At 39.0% G+C, this 21,817-nt stretch overlaps 1 protein-coding gene and 1 long non-coding RNA gene across 2 annotated transcripts; both read left to right on the top strand.

The window, feature by feature from the left end:
* Window positions 1-4,520: 4,520 nt before the first annotated feature.
* Window positions 4,521-5,750, top strand: LOC138898446 (uncharacterized). Its single transcript, XM_070184513.1, has 3 exons — window positions 4,521-4,870; window positions 5,132-5,315; window positions 5,436-5,750. The coding sequence occupies exons 1-3, from the start codon at window positions 4,521-4,523 to the stop codon at window positions 5,748-5,750; spliced, it is 849 nt and encodes a 282-aa protein (XP_070040614.1).
* A 15,123-nt stretch (window positions 5,751-20,873) lies between these two features.
* LOC117277087 (uncharacterized) lies at window positions 20,874-21,395 on the top strand. The gene is made up of 3 exons (XR_004507363.2): window positions 20,874-20,981; window positions 21,088-21,189; window positions 21,348-21,395. It is a non-coding gene; the product is annotated as an uncharacterized lncRNA (long non-coding RNA).
* The last annotated feature ends 422 nt before the right edge of the window (window positions 21,396-21,817 follow it).

The raw sequence follows: 21,817 nt of genomic DNA, 5'->3' as shown, positions 1-21,817 counted from the left end.
ATTCCAATACAATGTTGATATAGCCCCGGACAGAAATTCTTTGACCAACCTCAAAAAGAAAGCCTCGGAAAGCTTCCGAGAATACGCTATCAAATGGCATGAACAAGTGGCCAGGGTAAAACCCTCGATGGATGAGACCGAGATGGTCAGTGTCTTCTTACAGGCCCAAGAGGCCGATTATTTCCAAAACATGATGTCTTCCATAGGCAAACTGTTCGCGGAGGCCATCAAAATTGGAGAAATGGTAGAGAACGGCCTAAAATCAGGCCTCATCTTAAGTCAATCAGCTTTAAGAGTCACTTCCCAAGCCATTCACAGCGGCTCGGGAGTTTTAACCAGCCGGAAGAAAAAGGAAGAGGGAGCCATGATGGCTTCAAGCTTGAGAAATTCTCGGCGACCCCGGGATTATTCTGGTCCATCTTCCAGGACCTCGCGGCATTATTACCCCCACTAGGATGCAGCCTATGCTATGGCCCCTCATTCCTATGCAGTAATGAACGCCTAACCATATACCAGGCCACAGCAGCATTACAACCAAAATAGAGCTCCACCTCTAAGAAATAACCCTCCTCACCAAGCTCCGTATAATCCCCGTCCACCTCAGAACAATTACCAATATAACACTCATCCCCGTGAACCACCCAGAAAAATTGACTTCACCCCTATTGGTGAATCTTACTCCAGCCTTTTCCCAAAATTAGTCCAAATGGGCATGTTACAGCATGTACCTCCGAACAGACAGAACCCGGAATCTCCATCCTATAGGCCAGGTACCAGGTGCACTTATCACTTAGGGGCGGAAGGGCATGACACTGAAGATTGTTGGACCCTTAAGAGATTAGTCAAGAATCCGATAGAGCAGAAGCGAGTAGTGTTAAGGGATGAGGAAGTCCCTAACGTGACCAACAACCCGTTACCGGCCCACAACAACGGGCCAGTCATCAGGATGATCTACGAAGACAAAGAATTCGACCCAGCATTAAAGGCTATAATTTCCATAGCTGATTCCGAAAAGAAACCCAAAGCGGTGGCAAAACAAGTCAGGGATGAGAAAAAGATAAATTCCACTCCCCAAAATGCAGAAAAGGCCGGGGAAACAGAGACAGGGGCAACATCTGCCAAAGAGGCCATTCTCTACGTCCCAAGAGCCTCCAGGAAGGGACAGCTTATGTTAAGCCCTCCCAAGAGATTTGAATAGAGTAAAACCTCGCCAAATGTGCCAAAGATGTATGTAACAAAAGGGACTTACGAGGCACGGAGGCCAGTCATTCCACCTAGCTGGATGAGCCTTTGATCATCAGCCGCATGCCACAAAATCCCATGAGAGACCCTACTGCCGTCCCTTGGAACTACAACCAGACAATGGTCACATATAAAGGGAAGGAAGTTAAGGGGGAAGTAAATGAAACAAACCAATCTGGGAAGTATCACAACCCAGAAGAATTGAACAAAACCAAGCAGAAGTGGTTCCCCCTCAAAAACCTGGTTACTGCTGAAGAAGCGGAGGAAGTTTTCCTGAAGATGAAAACCTCAGAGTATGTGTAATTGATCAACTCAGAAAGGCTCCCTCCCAGGTTTCACTTTTGTCTCTATTGATAAGGTCAAACGAACAACAGAAGGTGCTTCTAAAGACACTGAATGAGGCGTATGTTCCAATTAAGACCACGATTGAACAGTTGGAAAGAATGGCAGAGTGATTTTTCGAGGTCAACCAAATCTCCTTCAATCGAAATGACTTGCCTCCAGAAGGAGCCGCCCATAACAAGGCCCTTCACTTGACTGTCAAGTGTGAAGGATATTACGTGAAAAGGGTCATGTTGGATGGTGGGTCCGGAGTCGATATTTGCACTCTATCAACATTACAAAGGATGTAAATTGGGATAGAAAAGATCATACCAAACAATGTTTGCGTGCGTGCTTTCGACGGTGTCAAAAGGGATATGATAGGGGAAATTGACTTGATCCTAACCATTGGCCCCGTAGATTTTGAAGTAACATTCCAAGTTCTGGACATGGACACTTCCTATAACTTTCTCTTAGGAAGACCATGGATCCATGCCGTGGGATCCATTCCCTCTACTCTCCATCAAATGGTCAAATTCGAACATGAAAACCAAGAAATAGTTGTCCATAGAGAAGATGAACAGTCAATCTACAGGGACCCATTAGTCCCATGTCTTGAGTCCAGAGAGGGAAGTGAACACATCGTCTACCAAGCCTTTGAAATCGTAGTCGCCGACCAGTGCGAAGAAGGAACCCCATGTCCTCAACCCTATTTATCAAGCGCATCAATCATGATCGCTAGTGAGATGATCAAACATGGGTACAAGCCCGGGAAAGGGCTCGGGGTATCCTTATAGGGCATCACAGAACCCGTTACCTTGGCTGCTAACAAGAAGTTCTTTGGCATAGGTTTTCAAGCTACCAGTGCTGACAAAAAATGGGCCGATGAACGTAAGAAAAATGGATGGGTCCTGCCTCAGCCAGTCCTGCATCTCGCCAAGTCATTTGTTAAGCCAAGGTATATAGAAGAAGAAGAAGAAAAAGAAGAGGCCTTCACGGCGGAAGAAATTGAGGACATCTGTGAGGCAATGAGGCAAATGTTGTACGAAGCCCACATGGTCCAACCGGGGAAAGGCTCAAGCACTGCTGAGGTGAAATACATGGGGCCAAATGCTAAACTTCAAAATTGGTAGGCTACTCCATTCCCTGTCAGGCGGGAATTCCGGTAGTTCAGTCTTGCCACCATTTCTGCATTCCGAGTTATTTCAGGGTGTAACTCGAATGTTATATTTATTTTGTTGTCTTTTAATTTCAATGTAAACATTCCTATCTTCAAATTCAATGAAATGAAATCAATATTTCATCATCTATAGATCTTTTCCTTTATTTCTTTTTGATTTTGCTATTTTCTTATCTTTTCAGTTCTAATAATGCGAACTTAAATAACATGACATGCTTGCGGACTTCATGTCCAGATCCTAAAATGCTATCTAACGGTGAAATAATGAATCAAGAACCAGAATATGATGAAGATGAGGCTTTTAGGGAAATAAATCGAGAATTAGAACAATTTGAGAATAAGCCTAAGCCAAACCTAAATGAAACTAAGCCATTTAATTTAGGCAGTTCAGAAGAGATCAGAGAGACCATGATAAGCATTCACGCCGATGAAAAAACTAGAGATGCATTGATCCAACTCTTGTTTGAATTTAAAGACGTGTTTGCCTGGTCTTACGATGATATGCCAGGACTAAGTGTCGATCTAGTGGTACACAAGTTGCCAACTTATCCCGGTTGTCCACCTATCCAACAAAAGCAAAGAAAATTCAAAACAGACATCAGTAATAAGATTAAAGAAGAGGTTGCCAAACAATTAAAAGCTAGTATATTCCGAGTAGTCCGATACACCACATGGTTGGCCAATGTAGTCCCAGTACCAAAGAAGTACGGGAAGATCCGAGTATGTGTTGACTATAGGGATTTTAACAAAGCAAGCCACAAGGACAACTTCCCATTACCAAACATCCACATCCTTGACGACAATTGTGCCAAAAATGAGATACAGTCTTTTGTGGATTGTTATGCTGGGTATCACCAAGTTCTGATGGATGAAGAAGACACAAAAAATACAGCCTTCACCACACCGTGGGGCACTTATTGTTACAGGGTTATGCCATTCGGTCTGAAAAATGCCGAGGCAACTTACATGAGGGCTATGACTGCCCCTTTCCACAACATGATGCACCAGGAAATTGAGGTGTATGTGGATGATGTAATCATTAAATCCAGAACACAAGAAGGCCATGTGCGAGATTTGAGGAAGTGCTTTAAGAGTCTGCACAGGTATGACTTGAAATTGAACCCACCTAAATGTGCATTCGGGGTTCCATCTGGGAAACTCTTGGGGTTTATAGTCAGTTGGAGGGGTATTGAGTTAGATTTAACAAAAATAAAATCTATCCGAGATCTGCCACCTCCAAAAACCAAGAAAGAGGTCATGAGTTTGCTGGGAAGGTTGAATTACATCAGTAGGTTCATCGCTCAGCTTACTACCACATGTGAGTCCATATTTAAGCTGCTAAAGAAAGACGCGGTGATTAAATGGATGGATGAGTGTCAAGAAGCTTTTGACAAAATCAAAGAATATTTGTTAAACCTGCTGGTGTTGGTTCTGCCTGAGCCTGGAAGACCTTTGTTCTTGTACTCAACGATCCTGGAGAATTCTTTTGGTTGTGTCCTCGGACAACATGATGCGACCGGGAAGAAAGAGCAAGCCATAAACTATTTGAGTAAGAAATTTATTGGTTATAAAGCCAAGTACACTTTGCTGGAAAGAACTTGTTGTGCCTTAACTTGGGTCACTCAAAAGCTTAGACATTATTTGTTGGTTTATACCACATATCTCATTACCAGAATAGATCCTCTGAAGTACATATTCCATAAACCAATGCCTACGGAATGTTAGAAAAATGGCAAATCCTGCTCACTAAGTTTGACATTATGTCACCCGCACGACAATGAAAGCTCAAGCCTTGGCAGATCATTTAGCTGAGAACCCGGTTGATGATGAATACCAACCCCTAAGTACATACTTTCCGAACGAGGAAGTAAACTCAGTTGAAATAATTCGAGAGCACACCAATACTTGGAAAATGTTCTTTGATGGAGCTGTAAATGCAAAAGGTGTCAGGATTGGGGCAATTTTGATTTCGCCCACTGGTCAGCACTATCCGGCCACAACCCGGCTTTGGTTCTTCTGTACGAATAACACTGCTGAGTATGAAGCATGCATTATGGGCATGAACATAGCAGTTGATCTGGATGTGGAAGAATTATTGATCATGGGAGATTCTGATTTGATCATTCGGCAAGCCTAGGGTGAGTGGGAAACTCGAGACATCAAGCTTATCCCATACAGTCAACATGTGGAAGATCTTAGCAAACGGTTCAAGTCCGTTGAATTCAGGTATATTCCTCGATTCCACAATGAGTTAGTCGATGCCCTAGCTACCTTAGCTGCAATGCTGCCGTATCCAGGCAATGTCCATATTGACCCATTGGAGATCCAAATTTGAGAAAGAGTTGAAATAGAACCAGATGTTCAACCATGGCACCATGATATCAAAAGGTTCTTGAAAACAAAGGAATGCCCCGAGCAAGCCAGCGGAGACCAAAAGAGAGCCATTAGAAGGTTTGCCAGCAGTTTCTTCCTAAGCGGAGAAGTTTTGTACAAAAGAACTCCAGATCTGAATCTTTTAAGGTGTGTAGATGCCAAGGAAGCTGAAAAGATCATGAACGAAGTGCTTTCAGGAGTGTGCAGGCCCCACATGAAAGGATATGTCCTCACAAAGAAAATCCTGCGGGCAGGGTATTACTGGATGACCATGGAAAAGGATTGCTTCAGTGTTTTTCGGAAGTGTCATCAGTGTTAGATACACAGTGACCTGATATATGCACCGCCTTCAGAGTTGCATCCTATGTCAGCACCTTGGCTATTTGTTGCTTGGGGTTTGGATGTCATTTTGCCAATCGAGCCGAAAGCATCAAATGGGCACAGATTCATCCTGGTTGCCATTGATTATCTCACAAAATGGGTTGAAGCAGTTACTTTCAAAGCCGTCACCAAGAAAGCAGTGGTGGACTTCGTGCATTCTAACATTATTTGTCTTTTTGGTATTCCAAAAACCATTATTACAGACAATGCTGCAAATCTGAATAGTCACTTGATGAGGGAGGTATGCGAATAGTTTAAAATTACACATCACAACTCTACCCCTTACCGAACCAAAGCCAATGGCGTCGTTGAAGCGGCAAACAAGAACATCAAGAAGATCCTTAGGAAAATGATTCAAAGTTCTAGATAGTGGCATGAGAAGCTACCTTTTGCATTATTGGGATATCGCGCAACCGTGCGCACGTCAGTTGGGGCCACGCCTTACTTATTAGATTATGGCACTGAAGCTGTAATACTTGCAGAAGTTAAATTTCCCTCTCTTCGAATCATTGTTGAAGCTGAGATCGAGGATGATGAATGGGTCAAGACCCGGCTGGAACAATTAACTATGATTGATGAAAAGCGGATGGCTGCGGTTTGTCATGGGCAATTGTACCAATAAAGAATGGCCCGCGCCTACAACAAGAAAGTGCATCCTAGAAACTTTGAAGTGGGGCAACTCGTTCTAAGGCGTATTCTCCCGCATCATGAGGAAGCAAAAGGAAAGTTCGCTCCAAATTGGAAAGGTCCGTACATTATAAGAAAACCGTAGCCGAAAGGGGCATTGTACTTGGGATACATTGAAGGAAATGATCCTGAAACAGTTGTCAATGCGGATGCGGTTAAAAGGTATTATGTTTAACCCCTTTCGCGGCCTTAATACTCTTCGATTGTGATGAAGAAGGCTTTCATTCTCGCTACCCAAACACTATCAACCCTTTGCAAACCCTTTGAGCTGGTTACTCTTCTTTGATCACCCTCTTCAGAACCTGAAAGTCAAAAAAAAAGTTTCCTTGAACTACGTTCGACTTGATTCCGAAAGGATACGTAGGCAACCTCACTCTGGGGTTCAGTCACACAAAAATAAAAAATCTAAATTCCCCTGAAGATAAAACTGGGGCAGAATTTATAATGGTTTGGTGACGCTTTCACCTGAAAGGTTCCAAGGTTGTAATTCAATTCAAATTCTTTCTACCCAAATCCTGTTCCAGTGGATCCGATCAATCGGTAAAGATGTTCAAAATTGGAGAATACCGTGACTTGGATTTGATGCGACCAAATGAGAGAAATAAAATGAGAGAGTCTTATCGGTGAAAACCCACACATGCACCGTGAGGCGATGTTAAGCAAAGAAATTGAAAATGAGAGAGTCTCGTTAGTGAAAACTCGCAAAGAGCACTATAAGACAATGGTGAGAAGAGAAATGAGAGAGGTTAGCTGGTGAAAACCCGCAAAGGGCACCACTGATCGAAAAAGAGGATAATTGGTCATTGACATGGACACAACCCTCGGCAAGGTTTCTCAAATCTTGAGGTATAAACTATGATGGATTTTTGAGAGTTGGACAGTTCGCACAGATCGAGCATCCAGATCAAGAGGCATGTCATATTCATTTAAGTTCGTATACACTCCAGATAAGTCCTTGTTTCCTTTCCCCGAAAGGGATACCTCTTGTCTAAATTCATTTGTCCATTCTGTCATTTGTTTTTCTTTCAATCCCTTTCGATCTAATTCTATTATAAATTAAGACAAAGAAAGGATGGCAAGACTAATTTACAAGGTTCTCATTTGATACAAGCTAGTACGCAAAAGCGCCCAGCCTCGGCAAGTGCATCGAGTCGACCTCAACTGGCCATGATGGCTAATGCTTTGAAATCAAGAATTCCTGAAAGGAAAGGGATCAAAGTCAAAATGCCGCAAAGGCAAAAGAAAGTTAAAGAAGGTTAAGTCCCATGTGATTAATCATCCTGGTAAAGGTTTTGGAAAAGTCAAGATCTCCAGGGTTAGAAATGAAACCAATCCCTAGGAAACAAGTAAGCAGTTAAGATCTTTGTCAAAAGGACGGGCCGAGATCAACTGACCAAATAATCAAGGTCACAAAACCAATCACCGTTTCAAACTAACAAATTGTTCTTTGTTGAAGAAAACAGGTTACATGTGCAACCCAAAATCAACCTTGCAAGAAGCAGGGGCAACCAAAAGGAAAACCGTGCAAGGGCTGGAAACAACTTTGCAACAACAACTTCAAAAGGGAAGTTTCCTCCAAACTTCTTTCCCGCATTCACTCACTCTCTGAAAATAAAGGAAGAAAAGAAGAAATGATGTTGAAAATAATTCAAAACTATGGTCTCTGATCCCCAGCTGCGTCATTTCCAACATAGGGTCCCACTCCCTAGTTGATGCCAGCATAACCTGATGACTTTCCAACATAGGGTCTCACTCCCTAGTAGATTCCAGCATAATCTGATGACTTTCCAACATAAGGTCCCACTTCCTAGTTGATGCCAGCATGACCTGATGACTTTCAAACATAGGGTCCCACTCCCTAGTTGATGCCAGCATAACCTGATGACTTTCCAACATAGGGCCCCACTCCCTAGTTGATGCCAGCATAACCTGATGACTTTCCAACATAGGGTCCCACTCCCTAGTTGATACCAGCATAACCTGATGACTTTCCAACATATGGTCCTACACTCTAGTTGATGCCAGCATAACTTGATGACTTTCCAACATAGGGTCTCACTCCCTAGTTGATTCCATAATAATTTGATGACTTTCCAACATAGGGTCCCACCCCCTAGTTGATGCCAGCATAACCTGATGACTTTCCAACATAGGGCCCCACTCCCTAGTTGATGCCAACATAACCTAATGACTTTCCAACATAGGGTCTCACTTCCTAGTTGATGCCAGCATACCCTGATGACTTTCCAACATAGAATCACACTCCCTAGTTGATGCCAGCATAACCTGATGACTTTCCAACATAGGGTCTCACTCCCTAGTTGATGCCAGCATAACCTGATAATTTTCCAACATCGGGTCCCACTCCCTAGTTGATGCTAGCATAACCGGATGACTTTCCAACATAGGGTCCCACTCCCTAGTTGATGCCACCATAACCTGATGACTTTCCAACATAGAGTCCCACTCCCTAGTTGATGCCAACATAACCTGATGACTTTCCAACATAGAGTCCCACTCCTTAGTTGATGCCAGCATAACCTGATGATTTCCAACATAGGGTCTCACTCCCTAGTTGATGCTAGCATAACCTGATGACTTTCCAACATAGGGTCCCACTCCCTAGTTGATGCTAGCATAACTTGATGACTTTCCAACATAGAGTCTCCACTCCCTAGTTGATTCCAGCATAACCTGATGACTTTCTAACATAGGGTCACACTCCCTAGTTGACGCTAGCATAACCTGATGACTTTCCAACATAGGATCTCCACTCCCTAGTTGATGCCAGCATAACCTGATGACTTTCCATCATAGGGTCGCCATTCCCTAGTTGATACCAGCATAACTTAGTGATTTTTGCAACATAGGGTTTTCAATCCCTAGTTGATCTTACGTTTAGACATAAGGTCCCCACTCCCTAGCCTACATTTACTCTGGGTACACCACTCTTGTCTTTTTTATCTTTTTCAATAACAAAGTAGTATACAATTTTGCTACAATAACTCACGGAATTTTCCTAGTGAAAATTGGGGCAGAAAAATTCCGTTCGTTTGTTTTGATGCCTGAGCAGGTCATACCTTGAGGCACAAGATTTGAGACAACCGAAAGAAGTCTCAATCCAGAATAAAGGAGAAGAAAGAAAATAAAAGAATTGAAACCAAAGTGTAGAGGCGGAGAAAAGATGTGGACTGCTCAGAACATGAATCAATCCACGAACTTGTCCCGTACTGACTTGAAAAGCTGAAGAGGAATGAACTAGCACCTACAGCTAGCAAGCATCAAGATTCAGATCAGAGTCTGCGTGAGGAACCAACCAAGACTCAAGATCAAGCTTCAAAAGACTCATAGATAGGAATCTTATAACTCGTAGCTGATAGACTTAGTTTAATCTTTTATTTTAACTTTGGTATAATAAGGAGCTCAGCAGCAGTAACAATAGTAAAATCACGGCTTCCCGGTAGTCCCAGCTACCAAAAACTTCTAGAACTATACTGACTTGATTCCTTTAAATCTAAGGATATATAGGAAACCTTTGAAGCAAGGTTCAGTCAAAAATTTTCAAAATACTTCCCATGGAGTATCGAACAGGTAGAAATTGTTCATCACTGCTCACTCTATCTTTTCCCAAAAACTCTTCGTGTTTCAAAGCAAAGAGGGGCAACTCTTCCGATCCGCATAACTCTTTTGTCTAGATTGGGCTATACGAAGTCGATCCTGAATCAACTTAACCTTTTCCAAGGCATCCTGAACCAAGTCTGTACCCAATAGCCTAGCCTCGCCCGGTTCGAACCAACCCACTGGGGACCGGCACCACCTACCATACAAGGCCTCATACGGAGCCATCTGAATGCTTGACTGACAACTGTTGTTGTAAGCAAACTATGCAAGTGGTAAGAACTGATCCCAAGCACCCCCAAAATCTATCACACACTCATGAAGCATATCATCCAGTATCTGAATAGTGCGTTCGGATTGCCCGTCCGTCTGAGGGTGAAATGTTGTACTCAACTCTACCCGAGTACCCAACTCACGTTGTACTTCCCTCCAGAACCGTAATGTAAACTGCGTACCCTGGTTAGAGATGATAGATACTGGTATGCCGTGAAATGTGACAATCTCGCGAATATAGATTCGAGCCAACTGCTCGGAAGAGTAGGTAGTCATCATAGGATTGCAATGAGCTGACTTGGTCAATCTACCCACAATCACCCAAGCTGCATGGAACTTCCTCTAAGTCCGTGAGAGCCCAACAACGAAATCCATAGTGATCCTCTCCCATTTCCATTCTAGAATCACTAACTTCTGAAGCAATCCACTCGGTCGTTAATGCTCATATTTTACTTGTTGACAATTTAGACACCGAGCTACATACTCCACTATGTCTTTCTTCATCTTCCTCCACCAATAATGTTGCCTCAAGTCCTGCTACATCTTCGCAGCACCCGGATATATGGAGTACCGCGAACTGTGAGCCTCATGGAGAATAAATTCACGAAAACCATCTACATTAGGCACACATAGCCTGCCCTGCATCCGTAATACATCGTCATCTCCAATTGCGACTTCTTTGGCATTACCGTGCTGAACTGTATCCTTAAGGACCAGCAAATAGGGGTCATCATACTGACGCTCCCTGATACGATCATAAAAAGAAGACTGAGAAACCACACAAGCCAAAACTCGACTCGGCTTGGAAACATCCAATCTGACAAACTGGTTGGCCAAGGCCTAAATATCCAAGGCCAAAGGCCTCTTTGCTACCGGTAAATATGCTAAGCTGCCCAAACTCTTCGCCTTATGACTCAAGGCATCGACCACTACATTGGCCTTCCCAGAATGATAGAGAATGGTGATGTCACAATCCTTAAGCAACTCTAACCACCTCTGCTGCCGCAAATTAAGATCATTATGTTTAAATAGATGCTATAGACTTCGGTGATCGGTGTAGACCTTACAATGGACACCGTACTAATAATGCCGCCAAATCTTCAAGGCATGAACAATAGCTGCTAACTCAAGGTCATGGACCGGATAATTCTTCTCATGTACCTTTAACTGTCGGGACTCGTAGGCAATCACCCTACTGTCTTACATCAACATTGTGCCAAGACCAATATGCGACACATCACAATACACATTATAAGACCCTGAACCTATAGGTAATACCAACATTGAGGCTGTAGTCAAAGCTGTCTTGAGCTTTTGGAAGCTCTCCTCACATTCCTCGGTCCATCTGAACGGAGCACCCTTCTGGGTCAATCTGATCTTAATAGTTGTTCATAATCAATTACAAAATCGTCAATTAACTTCATGTTAACAAAAATCTTGTTTCAAACTTTCACAATAGTGATAATGAGATACGAGGCATGAAGACCTCATAATTATTTACCCCAATTAATGAGTCACATTTAACGCCACCTAGGCGGGCACCTACATCGTAGGTTAAAAATTAATAATTACAACACGAATTTGACAATTATGCACACAGAATTTCATATAATAATTTTCAAATAAGCCTAACAGGCATGACTCCCTATTAGTACTATAGTACAAATTTAATTTCACAAGGGAGAACTTAAACACAAGAATTTTTCTCACAAGGATCTCGTCCTTATATAACTTCCACCGCAGCTCGTAGCCCGGTTTAAACATATCAATTTATATAAAAATGTGAGGTTCTCATCCTCAGTTCTGAATCACAAGTAATATGCACATCGTGCCAATTGAAAATTTCTATTTTCTCCTTTTAAATAATTTCGGTTACACCAAATCACAACACATAATGAATCCCACACCGGTAGGGCATATAATTCATAATTTGCAATTAATTATTCGGAATTTACATCAAAATTTACCAAAATGAGTAACAGAAAGCCACATTTAGCCTCGCAGCTCTTATTAGTGACCAACACGAAATGATAGGCGTCGTTATCTCCATAAAATCTCCCAACAGGGGTAAACACATAAGTAAATTATAGAATTATGAAGCTCACTCATAAGTGAAGCACAATAGGAAGACTCGTTTTGATATTGAGAACCGAATCAACTTAAGGAAATTATTCCTTTATATAATATCAAGGTCGTACCTGTAACGACAACAACTGATGTAGCGACCTCCTCCATACCATAAAAGAAATATATCAATGGCTGGGTATCCACTTCTAGGACGCCTTCTACCCGCCTGTCCTCCACCCTTAACTTGTCGTGTGGGTGGTGTAGTAACTGCAATGGGGCACGTAGCCTGAGTGCTTTGATAAAATATGTCTCTCCCAAGTTTGGGATAATTTTCTCATGATGTGCCTAGTATCACCGTATTCATAATAACCCCTTTGTGGGTTAGGCTGCTCATATTGAGTTTGTGCCAGATAAACTGGAATAACCATTGTAGGAACTCATGTCGGTGGTGCATTAAAAGAACTTACTAGAGCACCCCGAGTAATCCGATGTGTGGACTAGGCTGGACGACTGCCTGAGCCAAGTGGGTGGTGTTGCATTGTCTGGTCTGCCCTCTTCATAGGCTTACCACGAACACTGGTGGAGAATTATCTCTCCCAAGGCAAATTTCTTCTTTTGTTATGCTGACTCAACACTGTTGAGCTGACCCATTTCTTAACATACTCTTTGATTCTTCTTTGGGGTAACCCTTACCCCTATTTATACATAACGATCACAAAAGTAGAGCTCCATATAGACAAATCTTGGCACGAACCACATAGTCCAGAATCTCGTCAACAACTATACTTACTCCGAAGCACTCCAAAATTCGCAACCATGACGTCCACGCTGAGTAGACCTTCTATAAATTTAAAGTTGTTTCTCTTTGGTATTGGAGTATAGGATTATTAAGGAGGTGGACATACCGCAAGTCCCAACCTTATCCTCTACAAAATCTCAGGTCTTAAACCTGTGTAAATTTTAGGGAACCTTTCAGTACCACATATATACATTTCAGGCCAAAACTGATATAATACATGACCCGCAATCCACCCACCGGTAGTGGACTCCCCCTACTCAGCGCGAAGTCATAGGTCACAATGTCCGATGATCCATAATAATAATCTTCACAGCTTGTATAAATCAACCAGATGCCAATGTCCGTTGCACCCCCACATGATTCACTAGGTGATCTCTCAATACGTCCGCATCTTCAGTCGGAACCACACGTTGAGGCAATGTTTGAGCATCTCTGACTCCCTCATAGTCCATCTACGACATCACGAACCGTCGACACACAACTGATACCGAGTGCGCAATGTCATACACGAGTGGATACAAAGGAATATAAGATATATGTTTCAAGCTAAATCAATGCCGCACGATAAGGAGTCAAAGAAGTGAATATTTCCTAACAGTTCCACAGCTTCTCGAAGATAAGTACAGACGTCTCTGTACCGATCCGCAAGACTCTACTAAACCTGCTTGTGACTCATAACACCTATGAACCTAATGCTCTAATACCAACTTGTCACGACCCCAAATTCCCTCCGTAGGATGTCGTGATGGCACCTAGTCTCTAAGACTAGGTAAGCCTATCAATGCGGAATAATAATAAATATCTTAAATAAATAAACTACAATTCAAACAATTTTAACTCCCAAAACACGGTAGAAATAAGTCACAAGCTTCTAAGAATTTATTCTTTATGTCTCTATACATCAGAGTCTAAAGCAAATAAGGAAGACAACATAGTAAGATAGAAGGGGACTCCGGAGTCTGCGGACGCTGGCAGATATACCTCGAAGTCTCCTCGTATAGCTAGTTTACTGATGCGTGGTCTGATAAGATGTACCTGGATCTGTACAAAAAGATATGCAGAAGCGTAGTATGAGTACACCACAGCGGTACCCAGTAAGTGCCAAGCCTAACCTCGGTAGAGTAGTGACGAGGTCAGGTCAGGCCCTGCTGAAAAATAAATAATGGCATGGTAAAATGTTTAAACCATATTATAAAATAAAATGACAATGAAAATGAATCAAGTAGTATGTCACATTTAATTACATCAAATAATGGCAAATAAATACCTCGTTGAAACAAAACAAAATTCTTTTCAACTTTAAGAAAATCACAACAATAATCAAAGGCAACTACGGTCATAAATCAATATCAACAAGGGCACTCCCGAGGTACCACCTCGTAGTCCCAAATCATAAATAAATTCACAATATCTCATTTTCTTATATCACCGTGGGAGCCTTCACAATTTATTTAAAGAAAATATTTTTTTTTCGAAATAGCATCCCGCGTTTTAGCCACCCTTATCACACCGCATGACTTCTAGTAGTCACCCCTACTAGCCACGCGTATCAAGCCACCCTTATCTCACCGCATGCGTTTCAACACCCAGACCTTATACCACCGCATGCGTATCAATATCACAATATATCACAATTTGCACCTCAAGTGCTCAAATAATTTAATTGCCAAAATAATTCAACAACAATATTTTTTCACAATAAAGAGCTCAGGCTCATGCCAAAAAAAATCATCAATAATAGTTTTTCACAATAAAGAGCTCACGGCTCATGTCAAAATAAAGAGCTCACGGCTCATGTCAAAATAATTCAACAATAATACTTTTCCACAATAAAGAGCTCACGGCTCATGTCAAAATAATTCAACAATAATATTCTTCCACAATAAAGAGCTCACGGCTCCCTCACAATGAGTATAAAAATATTCATGAGTAACTAATTTAAGAAAATAATATTTCAAAATATTTACTACGTTGCTTCAATATCAAGTTTAAAAATGTCAAATACTTCATATTAATAATATTTAATTTAAAGAAAATCAACCTTCAAATAATGCACAGAATAAAAGAAACCAAGTTTCAACTAAACATGTAAAACAATTAGTAAGAAAAGATCAAACAAATTTGAAGTATATATCTCAGATCAATGATGAAGAATATAACAAGATAAAATAATTTAATAAATGCGCAACAGTGATCTACACAATTTTAAAATATAATCTTTCGCAATTTAGCCCGTGTACACACTCGTCACCTCGTGCACACGACTTTCAACACATTTCAATAATCACGTCAATATCAATCCTAGGGGAAATTTCTCCCACACAAGGTTAGACAAGTCACTTACCTCGACTTGCTCCAATTTAACCAAGTATTATGCTATTTCCTCGATTTTTCGACTCCGATCGACTCGTATCTAGTCATAATTAATTCGATACAGTCAACAAAAATTATAGTAATCAATTTCATAAGAAAATATTATATTTCTATTAAAATCCGAAATTAGCTTAAAATTTGTCTGTGGGGCCCATATCTCGGAATCCGGCGAAACTTATAAAATCCGACAACCCATTCAATTACGAGTCCACCCATACCAATTTTACCAAAATCCGATAACAACTCGACCTCCAAATCTTAAATTTTCATTTTTGGAAGATTTTGCAAAAATCTTAATTTTTCTTTCATAAATTCACGGATTCATGATGTAAATGAGTATGGAATCATGAAATATAATCAATATAGGATAAGGAACACTTAACCCAATGTTTTCCCGTGAAAATCGCCCAAAAATCGCTCAAGAACCGTGCTCCAAAAATCCAAAATGAAATGAATGAAATGACCATTTTTGGTCCTTAAGTTTTTGCTAATCCGTCATTAAAAGTCCATTTTTCGTCACTAAAAGTCCATTTTTTGTCACTAAAAGTCCACCAGAAACTGCTCTATCAGCCTTCCTTCAATCCATCGTAACGTTATTTACAAATGTCCAAATGGTGAATGGTTTAACTTTCTGGAAATTAGAATCCAACGAATACAACTTTCATGTTTTGTAACTTTGCGGATTCCTTATGAATTGTGAGATATAAGCTCCCAAAGTCGGCTTCATGCATCAGAATTCCTGGCGAAATTTCTGGCGAAACTGCGCTACCAGCCTTCATTCAATCCATCATAACTTTCTGTACAAATGTCCAAATAATAAATGGTTTAACTTTCTGGAAACTATAATCAAACGACTACAACTTTCATGTTTTGCAAATATTCTGATCCCTTATGAATTACGAGATATAAGCTTCCAAAATTGGCTCCACGTACGGAATTTCTGCAACAGAAATTTCCAGCACTCTTTGTCCGAAATCCATTCCGTTTACCTTCCGAAATCTACCCGAGACCCTCGGGACCTTAACCAATTATTCCAATATGTCCCAAAATACCATACGAACTTAGTCGAGCCTTCAAACTACATCAAACAACATCAAAACGATGAATCACACCTCAAATCAAAATCAATGAATTTTGAACTTTCAAATTCTATATATTGTGTCAAAACACATCAAATCAATTCGGAATGACTTCAAATTTTGCACACAAGGTATAAATGATATACTGAGCTATGAAAATTTTCAGAATCGGATTTCGACCCCGATATCAAAAAGTCAACCCCTCGGTCAAACTTCCCAAAAATTCAACTTTCGGCATTTCAAGCTTAATTCCACTACGGACTTCCAAATAAAATTTCGATCATGCTCCTAAGTCCAAAATCACCATACGGAGCTGTTGGAATCATCAAAATTCTATTTCGGGGTCGTTTGCACATAATTTGACATCCGGTCACTATTTGAACTTAAACTTTTAATTTTTCATCAAAATTCCATATCTCGGGCTAGGGGCCTCGGAATTTGATTCCGGGCATACGCCTAAGTCCCAAATCACGAAAAAAACCTACCAAAACTATCAAAATACTGATCCGAGTTTGTTTGCTCAAAATGTTGACCAAAGTCAACTCATTTGAGTTTTAAAGCTCTAATTCACATTTTAATTCATTTTTTACCTGAAAACATTCCGAAAATTTTTTACGGACTGCATACTCAAGTCGAGTAATGGTAAATAGTGCTTAGATCAAATAATTAATCATTAAATTTAAAGATAACATTTTGGGTCATCACATTATCTTCCTTCTTTCTTCATTTCTTAAAATAAAGATCTTACTGCGATAATGATATATGTTAATATATACAAAACGTATATAAAAAAAATATACATTGAATTAACACATATAAAATATACATAAAAAATACATCTTCAATTAAGATGACGCGTAGACATGTGAAATACACATAAAAATATATCTTAAATTTAATTAAGATGGCATATAAATATACAAAAAAATATGTGCATAAAAAATACATCCTGAATTAAAATGGTACTTGACATATAAAATGTGTTTGAAATATACATTAAAAATACATCTTAAAATAAGATGGCACTTCACAAATAAATATACAACAATTATATACATAAAAATACATTTTGAATTAAAGTGATACTTGATATACAAAGTATAAAAGACGTATAAATCCATACATCTTGAATTTAGGTAGCATTCACATATGCATCAGGTTTTAAAAAATGGAGTGAAGAAGATGAATGTTGGAAAGAGAGAATGGAGATGGACAAAAAAAGTACTTTCTGTGATTAGTGACTTAGTTAACTTATTAAATGTTAAGCTTAGTTTTTATAATATGCTAATAATGAAAAACAAGTGCTCTTTATGGAATAAACAATAAATGATGCTAATTATTTAAATAATAGTTAAAAAAGGATCAAGCGCGTAAAAAGGCCAAAAATTTGACCTAATTATTTACCGGGGCCGGCTCTAACAGTGTATGGGATAATGCCATTGTCTTAGGCCTCCAATTTTGGGGGGGGGGGGGGGATATATATATATATATATATATATATATATATATATATATATATATATTACTTTTATACTTTTTATATAAAAGAAAAGAAAAGAAAACCTTTTAGATATATTAATAATATAAATATTTGACTTAGTTAAAAATAGTAAAAATATGTTGGGATAGTCGTATGGAAAGTATTAAAGCAATATGATTTGATTCTTTTCCAAATGCTTATATTGCTTATAGAATAATGTTAACAGTCCTATAACAATTACTTCAGCAGAAAGAAGTTTTTCAAAATTAAAATTAATAAAATCTTACCTAAGATCAACAATGTCTCAAGAAATATTAAATGACTTGGCTATATTATCAATTGAAAAGGAATTATTAGAAAAAAATTATATAAAAAATTTATTAACAAATTTGCATCTCAAAAAGCTAGAAGAATAAATTTTAAATAAAACTATATATCATAACGTTCTTATAAATACTTAGGGCCTATATTAAACTTTAGCCTTAGCCGCTTGAGCCGCCCCTGTTATTTACGAACCGAGAGACACAACGCAACTCACAGTTGTTGCGACATGACGATGAGAAGATATTTTTGAATTATCAAATTACAATGTAAGAATTATGAATTAAATTATAATATTTTGCTTTATGTTTAATTTCTCAAACGTGAGATTAATTTTTTTCATGCTTAGCATATATTCCCTTTGTCCTAATTTACGTGGCACTGTCGAATTTCGAGACTCAAACTTATTTTGACCGTGAATTCGGACATAAAATATTTAAATTTCTTACAATAAAATTTACATATTTGAAAAGTATGTAAAAAGTACTTTTAAATCACAATAAGTAACAATTTAAAATATTTAAAAGGCATATGAAAATATAACGGTCAAAATAAAACTCATTTGACTTTCAAAATTCAAATAGCGACGAAGGGGGTAATTCTGAAACGAAGAGAGAAACAAATACAATGTGTTCCAAATGTACTTAATCCTGAGATTTTCAATTTTACTGCTTTATCCTGGGGTAACTTATTCTGGTATTACTATTCCACCCTCTGACATGTATAAGTTATCCAGGTACTATTTTTAATCTTGGAATAACTTGTCCGATTATTAGCAACCAAAGAAGGGATAGTGTAGTCTAAATTTTTATCCCATGATTATTTTGCTTATTCATCATACCAAACGACCCCTTAGTGTATATTAAAGTTATGGATTCGTAACTTTAGCCCAAACCATGCATGTATTAAAAAAAAACTATGTAAGTATAAATAACATATTTCAAATCGAGTAAATCAAATAGAATACAGTAAAATGTTGCAATTTCGAATTTACAAAGTTTAAAATTTTGAATCCGCCTTAGCTTAGTACTAAATGCAGGAATAGGATACCAGTGTTTATTTTAGTAAGGAAAAGAAAAATATTGGATGGGTCTGTAAACAAAAAACCCATGACCTTATCTTAATACTTTATGCGAACTTATTTCCTTTTTAGTTTGTGTCAAAAAGAATGATCTTTTTCCTTCTTTGAAAATAATTTACCTTTATGCAAAGATTTATAACCAGACAAAATATATGTGGCTCATTTTACACCACTAATTCAAAAATCTTATATATTTTCTTAAACTCCGTGCCCAATAAATTGATTCAAACCAAGGGAGTATATACTATATCACAGGCTAAGCAGTAAGACAGAATAGCGCCCACTCTCTGTTTCCTTAGTTCCACTTGATTTTTAGTTTGGTGTCTTTATTGTAGTGAGCCAACCAATCCTCACTAGCCATTGCCTTTGCTTTTGCATAGCAGCAGTGAATAGAAGTTAGGGAGAGTTCAGTACTGTGACAGTATTGGTTGAGTCTGCTAAATATTTTATTTTCCACAAATAAAGGAGAATACCATTCCTTTAATTCCTTGTATTTGTCTCCATTATCATTAAGGTATGGGGTGTTATCAGTTTACTGTCTTACTAATAATATGGCTATGCATTCTACATTTTACAGTTCTATATTTCATCTTAACTATTTTTGCACAAGTAGGGAAAAACATGAAAATAGCAGTAGTTGGGGCAGGAATAAGTGGACTTGTTTCTGCATATGAATTGGCAAAAGCTGGTGTTAAAGTTGTGGTTTATGAGAAGGAAGATTATCTCGGCGGCCATGCCAAGACTGTTACTGTTGATGGCGTTGATCTTGACCTTGGTTTTATGGTCTTCAATAGGGTAAGCATAGGGTGCGCTTGACCACCCTTGGCATAGGGTGGCTACGCCACTGTTTGTAGTTAGAATTGTTTTAACTTGTGGGGTAAGCATGTGGATGAATGCTGAAATGGTGTATTTTGACAGGTAACTTATCCAAACATGATGGAATTTTTTGAGTTCCTTGGAGTTGATATGAAGATCTCTGATATGTCATTTTCAGTGTGCTTAGACCAAGGCCGTGGTTGCGAATGGGGTACCCGAAATGGATTCTCTAGTTTGTTTGCACAAAAGAAGAATGTGTTGAATCCATATTTTTGGCAAATGATTCGAGAAATTATGAGATTTAAGCAGGATGTCATAAGGTACATACAATATCTTTAGCTTTTTACATGTGACTTCTTATCAGTAAGCAAGTTCACTTTACATAGTCGATCACTGATCTCTTAGAGCACCGATTCTTTTTGGTTCATTTCAAGATATGCATTTGATGGAAATGGACTAAATCCGTATAGGTGATACCAAGTAGAAGACTAGTGCTTACTAGAAGACTCTTAGTGTATTAGAGAAATAACCACTAGAGTATAAGAGAAGCCCTAGTGTATAAGCCATAAGTATGGAGTATTAAATTATGTTGGACCCACACAGAGCATTCGTGATATTAAGGATTCATATAGCCGACCCCAACTAGCTTGGGATTGAGGCATTGTTGTTGTTCTTGTTGGACTAAATCCTTATGTTTCATACCCTTTGGGTACTTAAGATTTGACGAAAGAGCTGTCTCCAAGTAGTTTAATTTCTAACAAATATGTTTCTGACTGCAATGCAGTTATCTCGAGGCACTTGACTGCAATACTGACATTGATTACAACGAAATGTTAGGGCATTTTATTAAATCACATGGCTATTCGGAATTATTTCAGAAGGCTTATCTGGTGAGATTGCTGTTTGGCTTAGTTCTTGATTTTGATACTTGTATTGGCCTTTTTGTTCATTCAACAATTGTCCTTTCTATAAGCAATTTACGCATATGTTTCACAGATTCCAATATGTGCTTCAATCTGGTCCTGTCCCTTAGCAGGAGTATTGGGCTTTTCTGCTGATTACATTCTTTCATTCTTCCGCGATCACCATCTTCTGCAGGTTCTTTTTCTCTTATCTACTGTTCAATTAGCGTACTTCGTGTGTAGATTACAGCCAATTGTTAAAATGTGTTGCATGCAACAGACTGAACTTGAATGCTTACATATATCAGTTTATTATCTTTGTGCCTAAGGGTGCTTTTGTGTCTTTCCTTACAGCTCTTTGGGCTCCCTCAATTGCTCACTGTAAGATGGCAATCACATACAACAAGGTGATTTTTTTAATTCATGGATACCACAAAGTTTTTACTGATTTCCCTGAGGAAAACGTCAGGCAATTACCAATTTTAAGCATGTATCATCCTTGAGAGTAATTTGATGGGGACATTGAATGCAGGTTAAAGAGGAGCTGGAGAAGAGAGGCTGCCAAATAAGTGTTGCGGAAGTCAAATGTATATAGTGTGAATGATTCACAATTACTATACTAAAAATTATGACAACCACTAAATAATAAACAAGACAATAAGACAACAATAAAAGAACACCAGAATTTACGAGGTTCGGTACTTTTGCCAATTTCAACAAATCTCCACCTTGGCAAAATTCCACATCTTCAATTTTCTCTCAATAACAAATTTTGGTTGTGTCTTCATCTTCAATCTTTAGTGTTCAACAATGTTGATCAAATC

This window comes from Nicotiana tomentosiformis, chromosome 9 (assembly GCF_000390325.3).
Source record: "Nicotiana tomentosiformis chromosome 9, ASM39032v3, whole genome shotgun sequence".
Classification (NCBI taxonomy): domain Eukaryota; kingdom Viridiplantae; phylum Streptophyta; class Magnoliopsida; order Solanales; family Solanaceae; genus Nicotiana; species Nicotiana tomentosiformis.
The sequence above is the reverse complement of the archived record's forward strand: the minus strand, read 5'-3'. Positions and strand labels throughout refer to the sequence as shown.

Excerpts from the sequence above, each read along its gene's own strand:
- LOC138898446 (XM_070184513.1), top strand. The coding sequence starts at position 4,521 with ATGAAAGCTCAAGCCTTGGCAGATCATTTAGCTGAGAACCCGGTTGAT. Across the intron at positions 4,871-5,131 it reads GATTCTGATTTGATCATTCG|GTTCTTGAAAACAAAGGAAT; the intron begins GCAAGCCTAGGG and ends TGATATCAAAAG. Across the intron at positions 5,316-5,435 it reads TGAACGAAGTGCTTTCAGGA|ATACACAGTGACCTGATATA; the intron begins GTGTGCAGGCCC and ends CATCAGTGTTAG.